This window comes from Trematomus bernacchii, unplaced genomic scaffold (assembly GCF_902827165.1).
Source record: "Trematomus bernacchii unplaced genomic scaffold, fTreBer1.1, whole genome shotgun sequence".
Classification (NCBI taxonomy): Eukaryota; Metazoa; Chordata; class Actinopteri; order Perciformes; family Nototheniidae; genus Trematomus; species Trematomus bernacchii.
In genome coordinates this window covers 13,260,425-13,283,850 of record NW_022987727.1, presented here as the reverse complement: position 1 = coordinate 13,283,850, position 23,426 = coordinate 13,260,425, and the positions used below count along the sequence as shown (strand labels likewise).

At 40.2% G+C, this 23,426-nt stretch overlaps 2 protein-coding genes across 9 annotated transcripts; one reads left to right on the top strand and one right to left on the bottom strand.

The window, feature by feature from the left end:
* Positions 1 to 260: 260 nt before the first annotated feature.
* On the top strand, positions 261 to 2,746 carry rassf11 (Ras association domain family member 11). Its single transcript, XM_034145093.1, has 3 exons — positions 261 to 344; positions 605 to 716; positions 812 to 2,746. The coding sequence occupies exons 2-3, from the start codon at positions 614 to 616 to the stop codon at positions 2,131 to 2,133; spliced, it is 1,425 nt and encodes a 474-aa protein (XP_034000984.1). The 5' UTR covers positions 261 to 344; positions 605 to 613; the 3' UTR covers positions 2,134 to 2,746.
* Positions 2,747 to 2,906: 160 nt separating this feature from the next.
* csde1 (cold shock domain containing E1, RNA-binding) lies at positions 2,907 to 21,918 on the bottom strand. 8 transcript variants are annotated; one of them, XM_034144638.1, is made up of 21 exons: positions 21,829 to 21,918; positions 18,619 to 19,315; positions 17,403 to 17,659; positions 15,194 to 15,392; positions 14,458 to 14,624; positions 13,653 to 13,739; positions 13,124 to 13,221; positions 12,957 to 13,038; positions 12,459 to 12,587; positions 11,901 to 12,026; positions 11,488 to 11,703; positions 11,208 to 11,378; positions 10,957 to 11,121; positions 9,713 to 9,820; positions 8,988 to 9,166; positions 8,761 to 8,873; positions 8,554 to 8,673; positions 8,284 to 8,462; positions 5,909 to 6,072; positions 5,688 to 5,820; positions 2,907 to 4,416 (listed from the first exon to the last, which is right to left on the bottom strand). In XM_034144638.1, exons 3-21 carry the CDS (start codon positions 17,526 to 17,528, stop codon positions 4,369 to 4,371), a joined length of 2,610 nt encoding a protein of 869 aa, XP_034000529.1. In that variant the 5' UTR covers positions 17,529 to 17,659; positions 18,619 to 19,315; positions 21,829 to 21,918; the 3' UTR covers positions 2,907 to 4,368. The 8 variants fall into 8 exon arrangements, with proteins under 8 accessions (XP_034000529.1, XP_034000537.1, XP_034000530.1 ...); XM_034144639.1 differs by having other exon boundaries at positions 4,369 to 4,416; positions 9,713 to 9,817; XM_034144640.1 differs by having other exon boundaries at positions 4,369 to 4,416; positions 11,238 to 11,378.
* Positions 21,919 to 23,426: the final 1,508 nt, after the last annotated feature.

Here is a 23,426-nt window from a genome sequence, read left to right as displayed (position 1 = left end):
ACATGAAAACTGACAAAAAAGTTCAAAAACAACTTCAAAATGTCTTATGTGGTTAATGCACTGATTGCTAACCCATACATCTATTCAATTCATACCATCTGAGGGCTTACTTTGACTGACAGAATATCTCCTTTATTTTCTATCCTCCAATTTTCTAAATAACCCAAGAGAAAGTGTTTTTTCAAGCAGAATGGAAACATGATGGGTGGGATCATAAACTGTCCTCCAATGGTAGGTGACTTCAGGAATTTTAATTGTTCTTAATTGTTCCGGAGTTCCTCCCAACCAGAACACCCTCCCAGAGCAGAGCAGTCTGAGCCTCAGTACGACAGACAGGACAGAAGGTAGGTGCTTTAATATTTTTCATGGTAATTCTTGTAAAGCCAGTAGGCTATTAGAAGATTGTTTTCTGTACATTTATTTTAAGTATGACGGGGTAACTGTAGACATTCTACAATGTTTTTTAAACTGCCCTCAAGCTTGACCAACACATGATAGGCAGACAGATTACAAGTGAATGTTAATGAGAGTCAAATTGCTGTCTCCACCACATCCCCTAACAGAGGACCTGCAAAATGTGACTAAACTTGTATGTCCTTTTCAGACAGGCACAATGGAGGTGAAGGTGTTCGTGGACGGTATTCCCCGTGTGGTTTGTGGCGTAACAGAGGAAACGACATGTCAAGAAGTCGTTATAGCATTGGCTCAAGCCCTTGGTATGTACAGTATACTATATGTGGCTCTACATTGAAATCTTTATGTCCTGACATGTTGACAACACTGACAACAACACTGTCACATCTCTCTTAAGGTCAACCAGGGCGCTACACATTACAGGAGAAATTTAAAGACTTTGAGCGGAGCATGGCACCCAATGAATGCCTACTGGAGACTCTTGAGAAATACGGCCAGCAGGCAAGGGACGTCCGACTCACACTGCTTCACAACGGACCCTTGGTCTTGGACGAAATGAGCAGGACAAAAGTTGGCAGATACCAGCCTTGCCCACCATTGAGAAGGAAAGATGCAGGCACCAGAATGCGGCGGGGAAGCGGTTTACTGAGTTTGCATCGTCAAAGTTTGCCACCAAGTTTGAGACAAGAGGCTGAGCAGCAGAAAGAGGATGTGAAACGGCCAAAAAGAAAGTCTCTGACGCTCATGGAGGAAGCCTGGGAATGGCTGGAGAGTCTGGGTAAAGGCAAGGTCTATAGTACCGCATGTGATAAGGACAGCAGTAAGAAGACCGATAAAAGGAATTGTACCTCTTTGGGTGTTTCTCTCACTGTGGACGATGGTAACTCAGGTAGAAGAAGTAGAAGCAAAGTCAGAGGTCAGAAAAGTGTGAAGTCAGACTTGGATCATCAAACGTCCTGCTGCATGGGAAGCCAGACGAGGGGTAAAGTAAGTAAACGAGCAGAGAAGACTGAAGTGGCAACATCTGATCAAGTAGCCAGCTCGAAATCTGCTACAAGTGAAGATGAGAAAAACAGTCTAAGAGAAACCATAATATATCAACTGAGCTGTTTGCAGGATTTGCAGGACCAGATTGCACGCATAGACAAACAGATTTTGGAGCTTGAGGAAAAACAACGGGCTGAAAAAGACGAGCAGGAAGCCCAGGAGAGAATGGTTGAAGAGGAGGAAGAGCAGATCAAGTTTTGGGAGAATGAGTTAAAGGCAGAGGAAGGTTTCGAGAAAGATTTGCAAAGCCAGTTCCTTGAGATGAGAGCAAATGCTGTTAGGTGCAAGGCCAAACTGGAGGAGTACAAGCACAAAATGCAGGGGCTTGAATTCTTTGCCACTCCAAACAGTGATGAAGGGGTTTCAGAGAGCATTTCGGAAAACGTTGAAAATGCTGCCACGGAGAATTCAGCCGTTTCAACTAAGGACCAACAATCTGATCAAGATGGGGATGTAAATATTAACAGGAAGTTCCTGCCCAGTGAGGACTTGAACCCTCCTCACGCTCTAGTTCCTCCCGGGCAGATAAAGGAGCGACGGCCCACCGGGCCCACAGAACTGAGGGAGTGGTGGACACGCTGGTCTCAAGCCCAAGGCCCTCAACCACAGACTAGAAAGAAGGTGATTCACCGCTCTGAGCTTACCATATATCTGGGCAGTACCAAGGTTTAGAATCATATTGACAAATGTCCCAAATATTAAGACTTTAGGAGAATACATATTGGGAATGCCTTCCTGTGTGGTCATTTCAATCATCCCAATGCAAGATGCTGATCCTTCTGGTTCAACATGTATTCGGCATTTTGTAAATGTGCAACTCTGAACTCCTAAGCGAGTGAACAAGGGTTTTTACAGGAAGTACTTCCATAACAAAACCCAAAAAGAAAAATCTTAAGCTACTTTTGTGTACAGTACAATAAACATACACTAACAAAATACTTATCTTAAATTTGAAATTCAAAACTACTTCTGTAAGGAGGATTTTGTGAATCGAACATGAGACCATGCATATTTGTGAATAATATTGTACTCTACTTAAATATAGGGAAATAAAGAACTTTCTTTTTTTCCAGCTTTCATGCGAGCACTTTGTGGATGCCGTCCACAATTTGAGGAACGATTAACTTTGTAAACTAAACTGTTGTGACACTGAATCTTCTTTCTGAGGAAACGGATCATTTTATCTGTTGTGAATATGCACATTTTGTCATCTGCTGAATACCATTAATTGTTTTACTGTGGAGAACCCATCTTGTCTTTATGTAATAAACCATTAGCTAATCTCTCCAAATGCCTTTTTACATTCTTATTTCTTGCCCTTAAGTGAATGCTAGGTGGTGAACATTGGTCAACTTAAAGTGATTTCACAGCTACTTAAATTCTTTCCGTGTTCAGTCATACATAATGCAGAATTTCTATGAAAACAGACAATGTACAACAGCTCGTGATTTTCATAAAACTTTAATTCAATTGTTTCATTCAAGACAAAAGAACATGAGAACCTCTGTTTGTGGTTCAACTTAAACCCAGTGATCTCCAAAGTTTAAATTAATTTATAGTGTAACTTTATGTGCAGAGGCGCAACAGCTCACCCACCATGTCTCTCCGGTGCACAATAACTGGTAACCTGATTCTTAATGCTTTTTTTATTTATTTTCTTTTAACTGAATTTCTAATACTTCACCCTTTGCCTTTTTTTAAGTTAAATTTGTTTTGTTATATTTTGATGTTCCAAAGAACTTCAACTAAGCAACTAAAAAAAAAAAAAAAAAAAAAAAAAGCACACATTACATACAGTATAGTTCAACCCACAGGTTTGGGATGCATATCAGTATAATTTCTACTAGAAACAAAAAAAAAAAAGCCACCCTTAGATTGTTCAGATTTTTTTGGCGGTTGGCTGGGAACAGAGGGTACATCTAATTTTGTTTTTTCCTTTTTTTTTTTTTTGCTTGTAGTTTTTTTTAGGCACCTTATTCTTACTTAATTCAATATTAGCAGATTTTCAATGGAAAAAAAGCAAAAATATGTGCAAGAGAGAAAGAAAAAAAAATTGTATAAAATAACTGCAGATATAAGATGCCACAAGGAATTCTGCACCTGCGAAAAAATTGCTTAAGCGGAGCATGTGAATACCAAAAAGGTATCTAAAGGCTCCAGATTGGTGAAAGTAAATCCCATTAGATTAACTACATTGACATTCACATACATCACACACATACACACCATGCTTTCACCTCAGCTCTTCAATAAAGCGTTTTAAAAAACTGCTCAAAAAAACCGAGCAGAGAAGAATCCTCAGTTTAAGCTCGCACATGAGAAATATGATCCTCCTTATGGAGGGAACTTTGCTTTGCTTTATGTGTCTTGTAGGAAAGCATACAGTAGTGAAAACTTGATAATGAAACCATATCTAAGTTTCCATGGGTAAAGGAGCAAAAATATGAAAAACACAAAAAAAAGGAGTAGATGCTCAAAGACATCCCAGGCAAACTATTGGACAGATTACAGGTGCAGAATTCCAGACAAAGCAGGTTCAAAGAAATAGGGACATGGACAGCCACACAGTCATCACTCTGATTTAGAGGGGCGAGACCCTCAGAAACACACTACAATCACTGCTAGGATACATCACACACGCACACACTCAGAGCCCCCTCCCCATGTACGCTGGAACTCTGCAGCAGGTCCATCATACCGGGGGGAGGCGAGGCAGGGAACTGTGGAATGAGAAAGGTTCCCTCGCAGGTATCGATGGGACAAAGATTGCACATGCTGATCACTGTATGTATGCGTATGTTCTGTCTATGAATGCGTGTGTGCAAGCATGTGTTGAATCAAATTCCCTTATCGTCGGCCTCTGGGAAAGCTTCCCACCAACACCAAACAGGGTGGGCTCTGTATGGCTCAGTCGATGACACCCGGCTGGCGAGTCTTGCGCTCCACATTGAAGCCCTGCGGAGAAGGATGCATGGTATTAATGTTGCAGCTTACACCTTTGTATATACACCATTCCACATGTACGAAGTAAAAACTGACGAAAGGGAGCTGCAATTCCTCGACAATAAATTGTCTCTTCATATCAAGAACTAAATTGGTGTTTTTTGGAAACTAAAAAGAAATTCCTAGGGGTTGCAATTCATCATTAAGTAACACTGAGATGACATAGATATTAAAAAGTACAATTCGCAATCCTGTAGAAAAATCCAGATTGATTAAACTATAATGCCTGGGTCATAATTCATTGCAGTTATACTTCCTTACATATATCTCACCTTATGGAAATTAATATTGTCTATAAAATGAGACATTTGCTTTTAGTTAGCAAACAAAAAGCTAAAAACATGTGATTTTAATAATTTGATAATTAATGTGCACGTTATGTTTTTGTTTTCAAAATAACGGTTCATATAACTTTGTGAGGGTTATGAGTGTAAATTATTTTTACTTCATAATTTTTTATTTCTGGGGGGTACGTTAGATTAATGGAGCCTCGTAGTGGAGCCTCACAGCGGCGAAACTGTGGAGCGCTTACACTGTAGGTGCACCACGTTTGGGGGTGCGGGGGGGTTGCGGGTGCTAGTGGAGCCTCGCAGATGGGGGTGCTGCAGCCCCCTCTGCATCCCCCCCTTCCCACGTCCATTCGTGATGTCTCGCAGACCCCACGCAGCAAGCAGGAAATGAACCCAGCTCACACTGCCCGCTCCTCGCAACATCCCGCCAACACGGCACCCAGACCCCACGCAGCATTCTCATCTGTTTGTCATTACTGCTGTCATTTTCTGGTTGCTAACGCCATTGTAACACATAATCACTGATGTTCTGCTGTAGCGGTGGTGGACCATAGTGGTAGACTCATCAGAACAGAGTGGGCGAGCTGACCAATCAGAGCACAGTGGGCTCACAGGGAGGGGGGGGCAGGAGCTCCAACAAGCCGTTTAGGACAGAGAGTGAATACACATACTATACAGAGATGCTGTATGAGAAACCAATGTGAGTTTGGAAAATTGCACAATATAAATCTATTCTAGTAGACCTCAACAATGGAATTATGATCAGTAGAAATGGCCATGACATGGGACCTTTAAACAACTTTGTATTTACATATATACGTTTAATTGGTAATTGGAGTTAAGGTTTCAATTGAATCACATATAAAAGGTAAAAGATTAGCAGCTACAATCATATCACAGACACAATGAAGCCAGAGCCCAGGTTTCGTTTACCTTTGAATTGTCGGGACCCCGGGGCTGCCTTACAATCACCAGACGTGGAGCGCTGGCGTCGTCAAGGGTGATGCTCTTCAATCGGTTTACCAGACGATCTGGACGCGGAGTCGCCACAGGCTTAGGCCCTTCGCTGTAACGTCAGGTTGACAGTGAGCATTCATTCTGAAACATTCTGATTACAGTTAAATAAACCAAACTTTACATTCTGCAGTCTTTACCTGACTCTGCGTACGTTGCAGGCACTACATTTTCCTGTGCGTTGATTGAGGACGACGGAGAACTCCACCTCATCCCCGGTCTGGAGCTCTAGGCCATCTTGCACTTCCTTTACATGGAAGAAAAGCTTCTTGCTCTCACCAACTTCATATGTGATGAAGCCAAACTGGGGACAACAAAACACGATTTCAGGATTAAACATTTGGAGTAATTCAGTCCAGCGTCCAGAGGTGGGAGTAAGTCCTACATGTGCAAGTCATGAGCAAGTCTCAAGTCTTGACCTACAAGTATCAAGCAAGTCCCAAGTCACTGTGGTGAGAGTCAAGCAAGTCAAGTCATTGCTCAGGTCAAGTCAAGTCATACGAAATTCTGATGAATAAGCCCAGTTTCCACATTTAAATCAGTTAAAAGACAGTGGTTATGAAAATGGATTCAACCCACACTATGATCTTCATTACATACACAGTTAATCATTTGAAATCTAATTTAGACCGATGACAATCATATTAGATTCATATTAACCCTAGAACTGCAGACAATATAGCTAGGATTTAAAACTCACTTAATTGGGTTAATTTAGAAATTGCTTCAGTTTATCATCATAACAGATCAAAAAGTTCAGATTCATTTTACAATAAATCAAGGAATGATGCACTTCTACAAACAAAAACAACATAATTAAAACATTTAAACAAACTACTAAAAGTAGATGAACTACATGATTCAACAGTTTACAGTAACTTCTGATAATAACACAGGGGAAATAAACGAGGCCTCTCTCTCTCTCTCTCCCTCTCCCTCTCCTGACAGCCCGTCAGTATCGGGGTTAGTCAAAATGAATCCCTTGGCGGTTCTAGTGTTCATTTACCGTTTTGTCTTCTCTTTGCAATGCTTCATCGATTTGAAACCAAGTCTAACGTAGCTTAAACTTAACGTTAGCTTTCTAGCTAACACAACACATTCACGCACCTTTCTCTGTGGGTTTTTTTGTAGTGACGAATGAAGTTGGATGTTGTGGTGGTCGTGTCACTGATCTTTATGCTGCAGACCCTGCATACCGCTGTTCTCTTCTTATTAGCGTCATCGAAAACATAATCCTTGAATCCAAACTTGACTATTTGTGGAGTAACGCTAGCCGCTGCCATGTTAACTGACACTCCTGCCGTCTAGTGGGTTGCCAGGTTTGCGCGCACGGCGCTATAATCACCCAATCACGTTTTTCGAAAAAACTAAACGTAATATCTCACTACAAAAACAAACGCAAATATTTAATTTTAAACAGACAAGTCCTTTCAAGTCATCTGTCTCAAGCTTAAGTCAAGTCTCAAGTCATGAATACCAAGTCAAAGTCAAGTCAAGTCTTTCATCAATGTTAGTCAAGCAAGTCTCAAGTCAAAAAATATGCGACTCGAGTCTGACTCGAGTCAAGTCATGTGACTCGAGTCCCCACCTCTGCCAGCGTCTATTAACAGCAACGCAAGGCTTATTTTTCCGTTATACTTTGAGGTTTCTGATAAATGTGATGTAAAAAATAAATAAAATACCAAATCTGTGCAAATGGATTTCTAATCTATTCAATAAATGTAATAAGTACAATGTACTTGCATGCATCGGATTTTTTTTTCTAAATATTTAATTTGTTTCTCCGATTGCAAATAGTATATTTGAGTAACCTTACTGGAATAGAGTGCCACAGTGACGCGTCCTAAAACCCAGAAGTACAAAAACCAATGCAATTTCTCCATAGGATTTTGGAAAATAGCTCGAAATAAGGTCTGTGGTTGACACAAATTGAAGAGACAGATCACGTTTTGTTCAACCGGATAATATCCAAATGTCTACCCTACTTTTATAATCATAAATCTAATCGATAGATTTGTGATCGATAGATTTATGAGTTTACTTCCGGGTTTTAGGACGCGTCACTGTGGCACTCTATTTGGTCATTTTCAAATGGCATGTGCTGTGACGCTGTAATTCTACTATAGGGCGTTAAATCCAATAATGCAGTGTATTGAATTTCAGTTTTAAGTGCATTTGTTTTCCTTGGTGTATATATTTATTAAGGAGGTTATTTTGGCTCACAGTAGCCATCCTGCAATAATTATCTTATAATGAATGTTCAATAAGGGTTGATGTCCTTGCCTTCAGTGGTGAAAGAGAAGAGACATCTTCATGTACAACAATATAAATAAAATACTTATATAAATAATAAAACATTTATCATATAAGTAACTTTATGTAGCAAAATGTACTTCAATATTCAGTGCACATAAACGCTTTCGAGGGCACTGTTTACAAATTGCTTTTTTTTCCTACCATGTGACCCAGAGGTATGAGCATGAATTCAACTTAAAACCAAACAGCTGATCAGTACCTGGTCTTTGACACACTCCACCATGGCTCTGCGCTGAGGGACCACGTTACAGGCCATCTTCTGACCAGTTTGGGTTACTGTGCAGTCCTGGAACTTCACCAGCTCTCCTTTCTGCAGACAATCCCCCTTGTTCGACATTCCCATGATTCCAAAGGGATAACTCTGGCCTTTATTTGCACCTGGAACAATGACAGAGGGATGAAATCTTTTTATTCTTCCCCAAAAGAAAAACACTTTGAACATTAGGTCCTGTCATAACTTTACACCCACCTTCCTCTGTGATTTCAATAAGCCCTTGGTATTCTGTCTGGGAGGGGTCCACACTGCGTAAGGGACGGATTACTTTCCCCATCATCACTGTCACACCAACATCCTCACTGATGCCATTCACTGAAAGAGGAGACAGTTGGTTTTAAACACTTTATTTGCAACACATGACTAATGTAAGTGCAACAGCTGGAATGAAACCCTTCATACCTGCAGCCACTTTGGTAACCTTTTCCGCACTGACTTTGTTTCCTTTTCCTTTAGAGAGAGTGTACTCCACGGTGTCGCCCAGCTCCAAGTTCTCCAAGTCTCCACACATTTCACTGAGAGGAGAAAAATATTTACACTTTGAGTGTGATTTAAATGAACAGATGTCGCTGACAAAGTTAATTCAGCAAATGACTTATTAAAATGTAATTTACAACTTTAAGCTTTACCTGTAGTGAAAGAAAATCTCCTGGTCATGGTTTGCAGTCTCAATGAAGCCAAAGTTGTCCTTGAGTGTGGCAACAAATCCCAGCAGTCTCTTGGCGTTGGAGGCATTACGGTTGAGGACCCGGATGGAGACTGCACTCTGCAGGCCGGTCCGCTTCACTTCATTGATGGAGAACTCCACCTAGAGGACAAACATATCAATAGGTCACATACAGGCAGTGGATCGTGATTGAAGAATCTAAATTTGCACTCTTCAGCAGTGTCGGAAGCGCTTTAGTTTATAACTTTATATACAAGTCCTTTCCATTAGGAGTTTACACCTTTGGTTACCCCTTGTACAGTAAGAGTTAAAATAATTAATATTTGCAAACTAAGCATTTGGCTTCTGTCAAATGACCCAAATTATTGAGAAGATGTTTATTTTTCTGCGAACTGCTTTGCAATCAAGCTCCCATTTTTTCTTGCATTACCAATTGCTCTCGTTCCGATTGGAGGGATGGGATTTCGATTCTGGTACAACCGCTCCGTTTACATTTTGTTCAAAGGCACACATTTCTTCAAAGATATAGCCTCTCAAACATTTGCTCTCAAATTGCATTCCTAAATGCATGATGGTTTTCCAAATTCAATGAGTAAGCAAGTTAAATAACATGACTCATGATTTTTGCCATGTTCCAGCAGCACTATGGAAGCAAAATTGCTAAGTGCAGTCTAACTCAGTAGATACCTTGTCTCCGACTTGTGGGTATCCTCCCTCTAGATCCTTGTTATGGTATGGCACAGTGAGCTTCTCTCCACAGTCTTCATATGCAATCACTCCTTCCTCAGCTTCCTGCTGAAACAACAAATATTATGTTTCAATAATGAGCATCACCTATAGTTGATCAAACTCCCCCCAGCTGAGCCGGACCGTCTCATCAATGCTGCCTGGATTGGATGATTCAAGACCATGTAGTGTATTAGAATATGGTGTGCGGAGAAAGCCTACACAAGCATGTGAGAGGAAACTGTGTGCAATGCATAACTCGGCAGCAGTGTAGTTGGTTAGCCTTAGCTTACGGCAACATTTCTGAGTTACAGCCTACTATGAATGGATCCATAATTAGCCATCACTATTGCAGTTTGATAGGGAACACTCTGCAATATTCACATTATTTATTCAAAGTACTTGCCTGAACAAATCACAACATGCAATTTAGTGGCATTTTCATGTTTATAATACAAACAAAAGCCGAGTTTCAAATAAGCTTGGTAGGTTGGGCAATCACAGAAAATCAGCAGACTATTTTATGCTTCCTAATCTGTTGCTTCAACTTCCAATTATTATTAAAATATTCATCAACTTTCTTGATTTCAAGTGCCAAACTGGACCACAGTAACAATGAACACCTTCCTGGTCTCCAAGAAGAGAAGCTGCAAATATTATAAGGAAGGACCCTGCTCCCAACATTTCCTTATATTTCTAAGGGTTAATTGGTGATCAAATACCATGCTGTTAACTCAATAGGTAAAGCAGGCGATCAGTGTGCCAGCAAAGACCAACCTTTTCTACAACTTTAGCCTTGAAAAATAAAAGAAAAAAAAGACATATTTTAGACAAGGCTAGTCAATGTCACACTTTTGAATTTTTACACTGCATAATCTGTCAGACTGATCATACATAAAAACTCTAGGAATAATATATTTATTCTAATACTGTAAGTGAAATGTGTGGACTATTGCTGTAATTCTGTGTACATTTCTTTAGCATTTGTGAGACTTTATTGATGTGGCTTCATGCAGAGCGACACAGGCCTACCTTGTCTCTTTTCTAACAAGGAGCATGAACAGGAGGTCGTCATAGGACGAGAAAGCAAAGAGGAAAATTAGAACTAAAAGAGGAATTTATGTGGACTACGAGGCTATTGTTTTTGAATGCACTGGGAATATTTTATGTACAATAATATTTTGCATTATTGCGCACTGTGGTACCTTTTCCTTGCCCTTGGTGGGGGAGGCATTCTTGGTGGTGGCTGCCACTACTTCCTTCTCCACTACACCCATAAATCGCTGCTCAGACTGGGTATGGAAGGACACTGTGCCCTTGGGCAGCTTCTTGATGCGTACTGCGTGGTTCCTCTGAGCCGACAGCATATCCTGGTGACAAACAGGACATCTACTTTAGCTTTGTGTTGAAGATTAATTCAAATTTGCCTGAATAGATAGTAAGACAGAATACATACTTTTGTGAAAAGCTTATAAACAGGACCTACAGGCACAACAGTGAACTCCACTTCATCTGAGATGTGCAGTTGGCTTTCCTCCAGGACTTCACTGAAGTGGAAGAACATCCTGGCGTCCCGGTCCACGCACTTGATGAAGCCGAAGCCGTCACGTATAGCTGCAATCACGCCCTGCAAGAGGAATGGGTGACAAGGTTATTACTGCGGACAGGCATTGATTAAATAGCTAGACTTCTGCAGGAGAAATCACAACAATGTCATATTATTTTGTATTCCCCACCATTTCACGGCTCTCCTTGGTGAAGTCGAAGGTGTCAGGGAGGATGTCGATGTTGGTCGCCCTCTCCAGCTTGTCTCTGCGGTCGGTTGAGATGTTGAACTGGATGTGGTCTCCCTCCAGAAGAGTCACCTTGGACTTTGTGTCCTTCTCACCAAATGGGAGCTCCTTGTCAGCGAAACCAATTCGGGAGCTGATGCGGCCGGGAAGAGGGTCGTTCTGTGGAAATGGAAAAGATAAAGCTTAATGATCGCCATAGGGGAAGGAAGAAAAGTGCGATAAGAGACAAGGAAAGTTATGAATTAAAACAATAGAATTAGGTTAAAAGTATGTTCATGTGATGCAAGTCGTACAAGAAAGAAGCACGAAGGACCGATTTGAGAAAATTCGACTTGCCAGACTTGTAATCTACTTGCCTGGTTTTTGGTGGGAACCTTGGGAATGACCTTGACAACAGTGCCTTCGAACTGCTCGATGCTGATGTCCTCAAAGATGACTGTTCCTTGGGCGAGCAGCCTCACATCTGTGGCCACCTCTTTACCCTATGGCCACAAGAACATAACATGTAAAAAAAAAAAGAGAAGGTATACACAAACCTTTTGGCAGGTCAATTTACACGAGTTAAATGTAAGACTTGTTTTAAAACAACAAATAATGTAATACCCATATTTATTTTGTGTTCATATTGGCATAAAAAACAAAGTCCTGGAAATATTCTTTCAACAATATAAAAGTTATATATAACCGCTATGAAAATATAAAGGTTATATTGGAAAATAATAGTTTAGTTCTCCTTCCGAGCACAGAATAAATACATCCTAACAAACCTCATGATTATTTGCAGTAAACAAAGACAATTCAAGGCTTTTGAAAGACCGTGGAGATCCTAGATTTAAAGGGTTTGAGGTGTCAAAAAATAATAAAAGTACAAGAGTTACTCAGGTATTTTAAGGGATGAAAAGCTTAACACCTACATTCCTGTCTTTAATGGTGAACTCAACATCATCTCCAGCCTGCAGAGCCTCCAGGTCACCCTTGAACTCGCTGTAGTGAAAGAAGATCTCCTTCACCACATCTGCCCTCTCGATGAATCCAAAGGCCTCCTGTAAGACAACATGTGGTTCAACAAAACAGGAACAGCAACCGTCCACTCAAAAGGGAGAGATCCTGCCTCAATTCAGTGAGTTACTTACTGACAAAAAAGATTGTCAAAAGCGATTAAATGGAATGGAATTAAACTAAATAGAAATTACGCTAGGGAACCCACCATCACAACATCCATGTTACAAATTCTACAACTTTAGTAAACAAGCTAATGGCTAGGTTGGCTTGAAGTATTTCATGTACAAATAATTTTCTCAAATAGTGCCCTTTTTTGCAGTTTTTGCAAAGGTAGCCATCACAAAGATGACCACACCATTACTAAGTTGCTTAATAGAACATGTCCACGTGATGATATTAGCGTCCCGTACCTTTGTAGCACACACCACACCCTGGCACCTCATTTGCTTTTTCTTCACCAGTTGAATATTACGAGCACTGACTGCACCAGTACTGAAATGCAAGAAAGGTAAAACATAAACTTGAGTGTAATCTCGGCATATTAGGGATTGAATACTGTCATTGTGTAAAGACCTACTGTTTGTTGGTATCCATATAAAAGCTGACTTTGTCGCCTGTGTCCAGGTGCATATTAGCCTCCACATCATCAGGCGTGTAGGTAAGGTAGAACACTTCCTGTTGAAAGTCAAAACAGGGTTTTTGAAACGGTTTTGAACACACCTCTTAACACAACAGTTATTATAGACCTCTTGTCCCTGATGCCAATTTATATGTAAAGCAAATTATCTGCTTATGGAATTTAGCTTGTTGCTCAAATGACTTTAAAATGCAATACTTAGTTTTTCTTGTGTAGCATTAAAAGGAACTAGGCTTCCAACTGCATTTTGTCGTACAGTGAAAAATAAATGGCCCTTGTGAAGGCCATGATGGAACATATTCCATTGATATAAATCAATCCTTTTTTCATAATGGGGAAACAGATGTAAGGAGGGTTTTAGCAAAAGTCGGTTATAGAGCAAGTAAATGATTGTAAAAAAAATCATCAAGAAAGGATGAAGTTTTAAAAACATCCTGCATTTCTCTGATCTATAATCCATGCCACTTACCCCATTTCTTTCATAACAAACACTGCCAGTGGGAACCTGGCCGGGTGCAGACTTTCCATCCAAGTGCACTGGGATTGAAGAGACAACCTATGGAAAAGGGAGGAATAAACAGAGGGGGTTATTAGCACTTCCCTTTGCCAATCGTAGGTTCGGTATTAAATGTAATTACATAGCCCAATTAAAATATTTCTGGACATGTGATGGATGAAATGGCTTATTTTTCAAAATGTCACGGGTAAATGGCTTAAATTCAAATGTATACAGTAACAACTATATCAAGTGTCACAAATGTGGTGCATCACCCACAGCTTTGCATTGTGGCATGAAATAAGTAGCATATTGCCAACGTGTCTAAATAACTTAGTGAGTGAATTCAATCAGTGAATCAGAGTTTGGAGTCAAATTGTGCTCTGTATGTGGACCTAGATGCATAATAGCAGATTGCTACATGTAGGATTTGTTTAGGTTTGAGTGACTGCGCCATATTAGTTGCAGTGGGTATTCACAGAGAAGTGAATACACCCACTCAGCCATTAAATTGATCACTTGACCATATTTGTTCTATAGACATTCGGGACCTCCAGCAAACATGCATGTAAGCACACAAAGCCAGTTTTAAATTTAAAAGAATTGTAAATCTTGATGGGACATGTTCAAATGAATTAGAAGAGGAGGAGGGGGGGGGGGGGGGGGGATTTAACAATGTATATACATTAACATCTTCTGCCCAAAAAAACACAATGGGCCATATAAATATTATTTGACAGACAACGACAGAACCAAAAATAAAATGGTGTTCCTTAACTGGATGAATATAACCATGCAGCACAGTAAAGGGATAGGCGTGCAGGTCTGGCCCCACCTGGCCCGAGATGCGCTCCTCTGGCAGCACCTCTGGCTTTATCTTTAGCAGCTTCACTGCTATGGGCTTGCCAGTGCGCCTGTCAGAGGATACCTCAAACTCTACATCATCTGAGGAGAGAGAAGCAGCAGAACAGCAAACACTTAGCACACTTGTAATAATAGAAAACTTTAAGAGTGGCAATCAAGATTTTCATTTTAGTGGATGTCTGTTATTATATAATAAGGTATCACAATAGTTATAGAGCAGATAGTCCTATGATAAAAAGTACTGCCATTTTTACTGATTCCCAGTATTACAAATTGGATATCAGTGTCCCTATTCACGTCAAAATGCACTTTCCCACTGTTGCGCCTTCACATTGAAAGCATTCAATTGTTTAACAAACAAATTGACTTTTATTTCGAGGTAGTCACACAAAAAATGCAACATTTCTTTCACAAAGCTTGACACCGGAGATTATTGTTTGTTAAATAGGCATCTACAAAAAGATCACTTATGGGATTTTTTTCATCATATATAATGATCCGAGACCTGTAGTATCAAACGTCAACTGCGGTTACCACCAGTTAATAGGGGGTCCCCATATAAACCAGGACTGAAATCTTAATCGGTTTTTAAAGCGTCTTTTCAACAAGTTAAGTATGTATAAATGGTAGAAAAATCCAAGGCCTCTCACCTCCTATTTTGAGCTCCTGCAAGTTGCCATTGTACTGGGAGCAGTGGAAGAAGAGACGAGCCTGGCGTTCAGAGCACTGGATGAACCCGTAAGAGGTCAGGAGCTTCTCAACCACGCCAGTCTCTCTAATGCCAGGCCCTGTTCCGTTAGCATACGCAGTATGTCCATTGTTATGGAGCATGCCTGGGTCAAAACTCATCTGGGGAAGAGGAGAAGCAAGTGTTAATGTATTCAATAGTGAAGCTTAACAAAAAAACTAAAGTATGTTGCAGTTTAATGCAATGGTTGATGCCAACCTCAAATACCAAACAACAAATGCACTTCAAAAACATGCAGGTACCACAAACTTTAGGAGAAAGGAGGAAGGGTGGAAAAAGCAACATTTAAGCTAAATTAGATTCTTCTGGGAGCTTTCTGGCCAACAATGGAGATGTAGATAATGCCAAAGTGGAATTTTAGGATAAATCGTCCCATTGAACGAAATAAAATAACACTAATCACACTGTACGGCTCTTCCTAGTTTCTTACAAGTGTTATGCACTTAAAGTTAAAAAATGTCCTGAATTTCACAAGCGATTTGAGTCCCAAACCATGTTAGCGCTGACAAAACGTTCATGCAGATCTGGTTAAACACTAAAGAACTGTTCTTCCTCTACTAACCAACTAGTGTATCGATAAAACTCACTTGTCAAAATCTGTCACTACATACTGGTTAGACTCGCGCACCTACAAACCATGCGGTTATCAAAACATCACGACAAAACAGCTGACCACAGGGATGTTAAAAGTCAGCATGGGCAACTCCAGAGCATGTCCCCTTACTGATCTCTGATACAGGGGGGTCCGCTTGTGTTTTTTACTTCCTGGATGGGGATGGCATGAGAGGGAGGAGCAGCGGGGGATAGTCATGGGAGCGGTAGAGGTAGATGGGGCAGAGCCAGTGTTGTGAGCCACTGGAGGCTCAGAGGAGCCTCTTTCCATTTCTGACACTGGGGGTAGGACTTGCATATGCTGTTGGGAGGAGGCAACAGCTTTGAAAAAGGAGCATAGTCATAGCCTTTATAGCATTATCTTTCAAATTAACCTTTTCCAGACATCATATGTAGTTTGGTTATTACTCAAAAGCCAGTTATCCAGCCAAATATTATAAAATACAGTATCTTCGGAACTGCCGTCATCGTGAACAAGAACCAGTGTTTGACCGTGACTATTTTAGGGGCCCAATATACATTACTAACCCTTCGCACCATATAAAATGTTCTTGTATTTAAAAAGAGTTCTCCAATGCAATTTTTTATTAAAATCAGCTCATCACAATCACTAATCCTAATGTCACACTGACGTAACAATGGAAGTGCTACCACGACAATCTCACATTACAACATCAATTGACAGCATTGATCAGTGGTTAAAAACACACTGGTGTATCCACACAGGATGGCTCTACAGAGAAGGTGGGAAAACTTAACCAACCTCTGCGCAGAAAGTTAAAGTGAAGTGGTTTGATTATCGCAAATGTTACTCAAGGTCGAGTGTGTTAAAACTACTGAAGATGGAGATTGGAATGCAAATGACAGGTCAAAGGAGTGATGCATCTACAGTGGACAGAGACGGTGATGGGTTATGGGGAGGGGGGGGGTCCCAGAGCAGCCTCTTCTGTTAGAGCCATGTACTGCACTTCAACAAAGCGCCAACAGAAGATATAACCTATAATGGAGGCATTTTACCCTTATATGGTCTTTAACGCGGAACATTTAAGAGTACAAAGGCACGCATGATTTGGTTGCCTGTGCAGTGAAAAACAATTTGGTCTCGGAGATAGCGAGGACTTAAGTTTAAAGATGATGGGCAAGTACTTCAAATATTAACCATACAATTCATTTAACTATATACCAGGACCAACAGTTATGCAGTTTATCAGAACTCGCCAGGATTTGAATGTAGTTAAGAACTGAGAAAATATTTTACTGGATTGCGAAGTAAAAATGGGTGGCGAAGAAAACAAAAACACGCCTCTTAAGGAGTTTATTAAAAAAGCAGAACACCCCTCACCCTGCAACAATAAAACTAAGTATAGGCTAGTCTCGGGAGCCCGAAAAGGATGAAGAAGGTTAGGCCATTCACAGCAGAGAGATGCAGGGCAAGGTGGGTGGATGGGTGTTCGATGGGGGTGGGTCACGTAGAAAAGAGGTGGGAAGGTGGAACTTACGGATCGGCCATACGGCGACAGGCTGAGTCCGACAGGGGAGGTGCTGCTCAGGTCAGCGCTAACAAATGCAGTGGGTGGCGACGCAGGCAAGGTAAACTCAACAAAGCCTTTCCAGGGGCTGCCCATATTTTCCCATAAACTCGGACCGAACTTGCTCGAGCACTTGCTGAACTTGGATTACTTGTTTGGAGTTTTTTTTTTGCTTGACTGTTAAAGTTCTATTTTATATGACCACCCAATGATACACCGCTGGATGTCTGCAGGGGTGAAGAGAGGAACAAACATAACGGGTAAGGCAGATAGGTCAGCCAGTGTGCCATGTGTCACAAGACAAAAAGGAAAAATAGCTGTGGGCTTCCCGGAGTTAGGAAGTTGAAAAGGCAAAAATCAGAGAGGATATGACTTTAGAACCACAGAATAAGGAAAAGGGTGGGCTGGGTGTGGGAAGGCATTTAAGTAATTCTCAATCTAAATTCAATAACCAGCTTAACTGTTTGGAGGAGGTGTAGCTTCAGTTCAGCTGGCTTGTGTTTGGAGAAGTTATCTTTAGCAAGTGACAATGTAGAGGTCACTGGCATGATCAACATTCTAATCTATCACTTATCATACTCATTCCACATAAGGAATGTGCAGTCGTGTGCAACGAGGAATTCATATACAAGGTTGATTTCAAAACAAGCATTGAAGCAGCTGCTTTCGTTTCTATATCTGCGAGATTATTAGCTGATGTTGCTATTTAAAAATTGAGTCTTCAAATTTTAATTGATGACAAATACAAATTGTTTATAAATTGTGAAAATATTAGCAGACATGTCGGTTTGCTTGAACAACATCCAACTTTGACAAAGAGGACATATGCACTCATTATGATCAGTGACAAAAATAAATAACAACCCTAGGATTGCTGCATGAAATCAGCGCAGCTGGTCAAACTGAATCACAGAGATACAGATGTACAGACATAGATGGAGTATTATGTACAACAAATGTGTACAAATAGGGAATTTACCAATGTTATTTACTGAATCATACCCAAATTACGTCAGATTTGTCATCTGGATCGTTAAACCCGATAAAGGGAAATATATTCAGCATATTGGGGAGGGGGATCATTCAAAACATGACAAATGAAATCAAAAGTTAATTAATTTAAAAGTACAATTCTCGTTAACATGACAGGCCTCATGTTATGAAGGGAATAATAACTGACACCCACCTTTATTCGTTGCGTTTACTCTTGTAATTCTCAGGATCTCAGTGATGTTGCCGTTTCTGCAGATCTCTTCACGCACACAGTTGAACACACACACGCACACACACTTGTTACAGGTTTCTGGCACAAGTTCTAGATGGTTGCATAAAGCAAAAAAACAAAAAAGAGGGGCAGAAATCTAGCAGAAAAAAGGCAAACGCAGGTGCATAAACACTGCTGTAAAAAAAGGAAATGTACAATGAAAACAGTAGAGTCGAGAAAAGGAAAAGAGGGGGGGAACTATGGGGGGGAAATAAAACTAGCAGGTAGCAGCCCACTCCACACCCCGGTGGTGAGTCGGTGATGTGGTGAGGATGAGGAGGGCTAGGAGCAGCGTTGGGACGTGTGCTTTGTCAAAGCTGTTGAGTAGGCACAAACTTCTGGTTTCAGATCAGTTAGTCTTCTCAGAATATGCTTGGGCATAGGTTTGCTTCTCTGTTGCGTTTCAATTGGGCTGATGGGCGTCTTCTTTGGTCGTTTCAGAATTTGGTTACTTCTTGCGTTTTAAACCCTTGAAGTGATCGGTTGGTTGGTTTTCTATGCGTCTTCAGTGTTGCAACTTTGCTTTTGTTTTGGGAGTTTTATCTTCAGTTTCTTTGTTATGATCTGAACTTGAAGCAGTTGCGGATGGTACAAAAATTCAGTTCCGTTTCACTTCATACTGTTGGAAAAAAGAAAATGTGGTTAGCTGGGCAGAACGGATGAATTTAGGCATCAACATAACAAAAACATCAAGAGTGAAAGGACCAAATGCCTTAGTTCTCCATGTGTCTGCAATGACACAAATACATTTAATTATTTTACTGTTAACTGATAAGAAAAATAAAGTTGGGCCAGTGGCTTGAAGTTTTTCAAATCACTATTTCTTGCCACAGAATTACATGTATGTAAAAAAGGTTATCCTCAGATGCCTGGAAATGCCAGAAAGCTAGTAGCTGTGGGTTAGGGTCAGCAAGCCTTAGTGCATACCTCCGTTCATGCCATGATATTTATGGCACCATCTCTGACCAGGGCCCTCTTGTTTTGTACTTCAACTATCAACTGTTGCACACTTATTGTAAATGTTCAGTGTGTCTCTGAGGCCCTACAAGCTAATAGATTAATTACATTCATGTGCATACATTTTAAATTTGAAAATCAGAGACTGATCTCCATCAGTAGGTTAGAGTGCGTGTTGTTGACCTAAATACGCAGCAGCTTTGAAAACAAGCTGGGTGAACCAACCCAGGACACATGATATCTATTCTGCTGCGAGTGTGTCGCAATGACTCATCCCACGCACTTCCCGAAACATTCAAATGATGTTATTTAAAAAAAAAGTCATATAAATGTCAAATCAGATTCCTAGCAATAGGGAGATTGTTGTATTTTTGAAACAGCCTCCTGGATATTCATATCTAAATCTAAAATCTGGATTAAGCAACAATGTCACTTGTGTTTTGTTTACATGTGCAAGGCTCAGATAAATCATATACCCAGTCATATAACAAACAGAGAAGCTAGTTATCACAAAAAGGATGTGTTAAGTGGGGTAAAGGTTTTTGAGTAATGAAAAGGGGCAATTCTTCAGGGAAAACAACCTCAAGGAAGACGTGCTTTTCTGTTATTCCTTCTCAGCTTTTGACGACGCGAAGAGAGCAAAAAAACATTCCACCCACTAAACCATCAGCACCGATTGGCCGTTTAAGAACAAAAGTACACTTTAATCATTAAACAATAAAAAAAAAAAAGGACCACACAGTACGGCCTATTAAAAGGCAGACGGCGCGTCCCTGGTCTGGGCCCGAACAACAGCCGTCCTGACAGTACCAACCATGTGACTTCCTAGCAATCCGCTATCCTCTGCAGGAACCACTAATAAGGCCTGATCCAACACGTTGCGGCATGCAACGATGTAGAAAACGTCACAACTAAGCTAGCAGCTAAACACAGCTCAAACTCTAAATCACCTACTAAAACATCGAATATTGGTTTTGTTTCACACGTATACTGCTTGTAAATCAAACCAACGCACACAACAGATAAGTATGAATCAGCTTAATGACCTTGTGTGGACAAACAACCACACAGATTAGCATCCAGCTAACGCTAAAGTCGTAAACAGCCAGTACCCCCGGGCGTTTCCGACTTTGTTAAATTTTAAATTAATTTACTGCGACATGCTCATTAGGCCACAGGTTAGCTTAAATAGTTAGCAAATTAGGCATTTTAGTTATTGCCTCATATCACAAGTAACGTGGCTTGTAGTCTGGTCAAAAGTTAACGGAAAGTAAGCACACAATCAGGTTATTCTTGTACACCAAGAAAATCAAACAAAAGTTCCAAACCAAAAACTGTCTTTTTAATATTTTTAGCTAATTTTAAAGTATTTAAAACGTGGTAGAGGTATACGTGAGGCTTTTAACTAGCACCTGGGTATTGCGTTTAATTTGGTAGCTGTCACTAAAATAGTTATGGATATACATTTTAATAAAAGTCCTATTTTGTGGAACTGGGTAGCACCGCGCACTGCCCTCCGAAAACAAGAAACGTTAACACATTATAATATTAATTTGGTTAGACTGACAGAAGGAGGGTTTGGACTGGTGGCTAAGAAAGCGACTGGCGACGGAAAGACCGGACCTTTATTTAGGATATTATAGGTGCCACGAACTGTAATATATTTGAACTCAGGGTGAAATACAAATGTCTATATCAGAGTTTATCCTGTACATACACAAATAACATTAAGATAACGTAATCGGAGCTAACGGCACGAGGACGGGACAACAAAGAAGCTATGACAAGCGATAAGAGTCTCGTCCTCAATTACACCGCGTCTGTCACTAACAGCCATTTGTTTCTCACACGTGTCGTCTCATTGGTAGCATTACTTATTTTAGAAATACAAAGTTACTTTTGTGTATTGTTAACAATGTTGCTAAACCATTCACTGTGCTAAAAGGCTAATAGCGGCTACAGTTAGCTAGCATGCTGCTGGTCCTTGTGTGGTGATTTATGGTGAGGAAAAATAAGGCTGCCCCCACCCAGGCCCGAGCTCTGCGTATTACAAAGTGCTTCATACCCTGTTCAATTTTAAAGGCCCGCTGGATGAGAAAGCTACACGTTGCAATGACATAGTTCAAACCCATGTTCGAAAAGGAATATCAAGCTGTATAATTAATAAAAACTTACCCCAACAGCTTTCAGCACTGTCACCAGCGCCGCTAGAAGCAGCACGGCACATTACGTAGTGATTAGGGAGGCAGATACCGCGATATTTCAGAACGTTGGGATGTCCAGAGAGCCTGGAAATAAAAGAGTGGCCACTGCCGCTGAGCGAGGGATGACTAACCGTTATTGCTGTCTCGCAATGATCCATCGAGAACTGGGCATATGTCTATGATCATGATGGGAATATGTTCTATGACTTACTATCTTGACTAGAAAGCAGACAGTTACGCGCTGACTTGCTCGAAATACAGTATTCCCTCAGGGAATACTATATTTCGACAACTGGACCAGTTGTCTGGATACAGGGAATTTCCCTGTATCCAGACAACTGGACTCGTTATCTCATTTAATCTTCCGACAGTACTGTTCTCCTCCCGTAGTAGAGTTTCTGAGGCCACACGTTGCATCTTGGGAGTGTGTTCAAGAACAACATCGATTGTAAGAGAAATGTTATTTAAGGACGTTCACCTATTGCTTCACTCTTTTGATAATATTGAATGAACCTGTGGAGAATTGAAATTCTGATAATACCTCAACTAATTAATATGCCCAGTATACGTTTGATTGTTGATTTAACGTGTTCATCAACTAATTCTAAATTGTGTTGACATCTCAATAAATAATAATACAAACATTTTTACGGTTCTCTTGAAAAACTGTGACTGTTTTAGATGATAGGTTTAAATGCTATGTTATACCTACAAGAAGGATTACAACAATGTCACAATCTGCATAATATGTAGGATATGCATATATTTGCTGTTGTATCATATATTTTTTTATCAATACCATTTTCAATATTATAATGTATCTTTAGTATGAATGTTTTTGTTATTCTGTGGGATTAGGGTATTTTTTGTAATGGGATTTAAATCTCAATGTGAATTCCTGAATAAATAAAGTATACTTTATTTTGTTGTTACCAGGATCGTATTTTTGAGAGGCAGGCAAGATAGCAAAAGCATCAACAAAGTCATGGATAAAAAGTGAGGTACCATTCATTATGACCAGTCTATGATTATGACACAATGGCACGTACACAGCAATGGAAAGTTAAAAAAACAACCACACATTTAACACATCATGAACGTTTTCACCGTGGACATATTGGTGAGACAATACATTAGGAATACAATTAATGCTTTTGTAAATGCACACTTTTGTCTGCAGGCAGTTTATAAAGTTCATTGGTTTCAATTTAGATATTTTAAAGCCTCAATTTCATACATTTCTACATCTTTTAGTCTGGATTTTTACAAAGTTACCTGGGTATTCATTCAAGATTCAAAGATTTATTGTCATGTCATATACACAACTACGGTATAGTTATGCAATGAATGAAAAACTTTGGTCACAGTTTTCCTCAACAGTGCAATTACAAGACATACATTTTTATAAGAATTTATAAAAAATTAAATAAAATGCTCCCCCTCCTGTACAGCAGCATTGTTTTTTCACTTTTTATTTTAATCATAACCATGGTTTTTCACAGGTTAAATAAATCTGCCAGTTTTAACTGTTTCAAACCTCCATTTAATCTGTCCAGTAGATGGCGGTAT

What these genes read in the sequence shown, in the direction of transcription:
- csde1 (XM_034144638.1), bottom strand. Translation starts at nt 17,528, where the DNA reads ATGGGCAGCCCCTGGAAAGGCTTTGTTGAGTTTACCTTGCCTGCGTCG. An exon ending in TGTCGCCGTATGGCCGATCC is followed by an intron (nt 15,393 to 17,402) that starts GTAAGTTCCACC and finishes CCTCTTCCCCAG; the next exon opens with ATGAGTTTTGACCCAGGCAT. An exon ending in TTTGTTATGAAAGAAATGGG is followed by an intron (nt 13,222 to 13,652) that starts GTAAGTGGCATG and finishes GACTTTCAACAG; the next exon opens with GAAGTGTTCTACCTTACCTA.
- rassf11 (XM_034145093.1), top strand. Translation starts at nt 614, where the DNA reads ATGGAGGTGAAGGTGTTCGTGGACGGTATTCCCCGTGTGGTTTGTGGC. An exon ending in AGCATTGGCTCAAGCCCTTG is followed by an intron (nt 717 to 811) that starts GTATGTACAGTA and finishes ATCTCTCTTAAG; the next exon opens with GTCAACCAGGGCGCTACACA.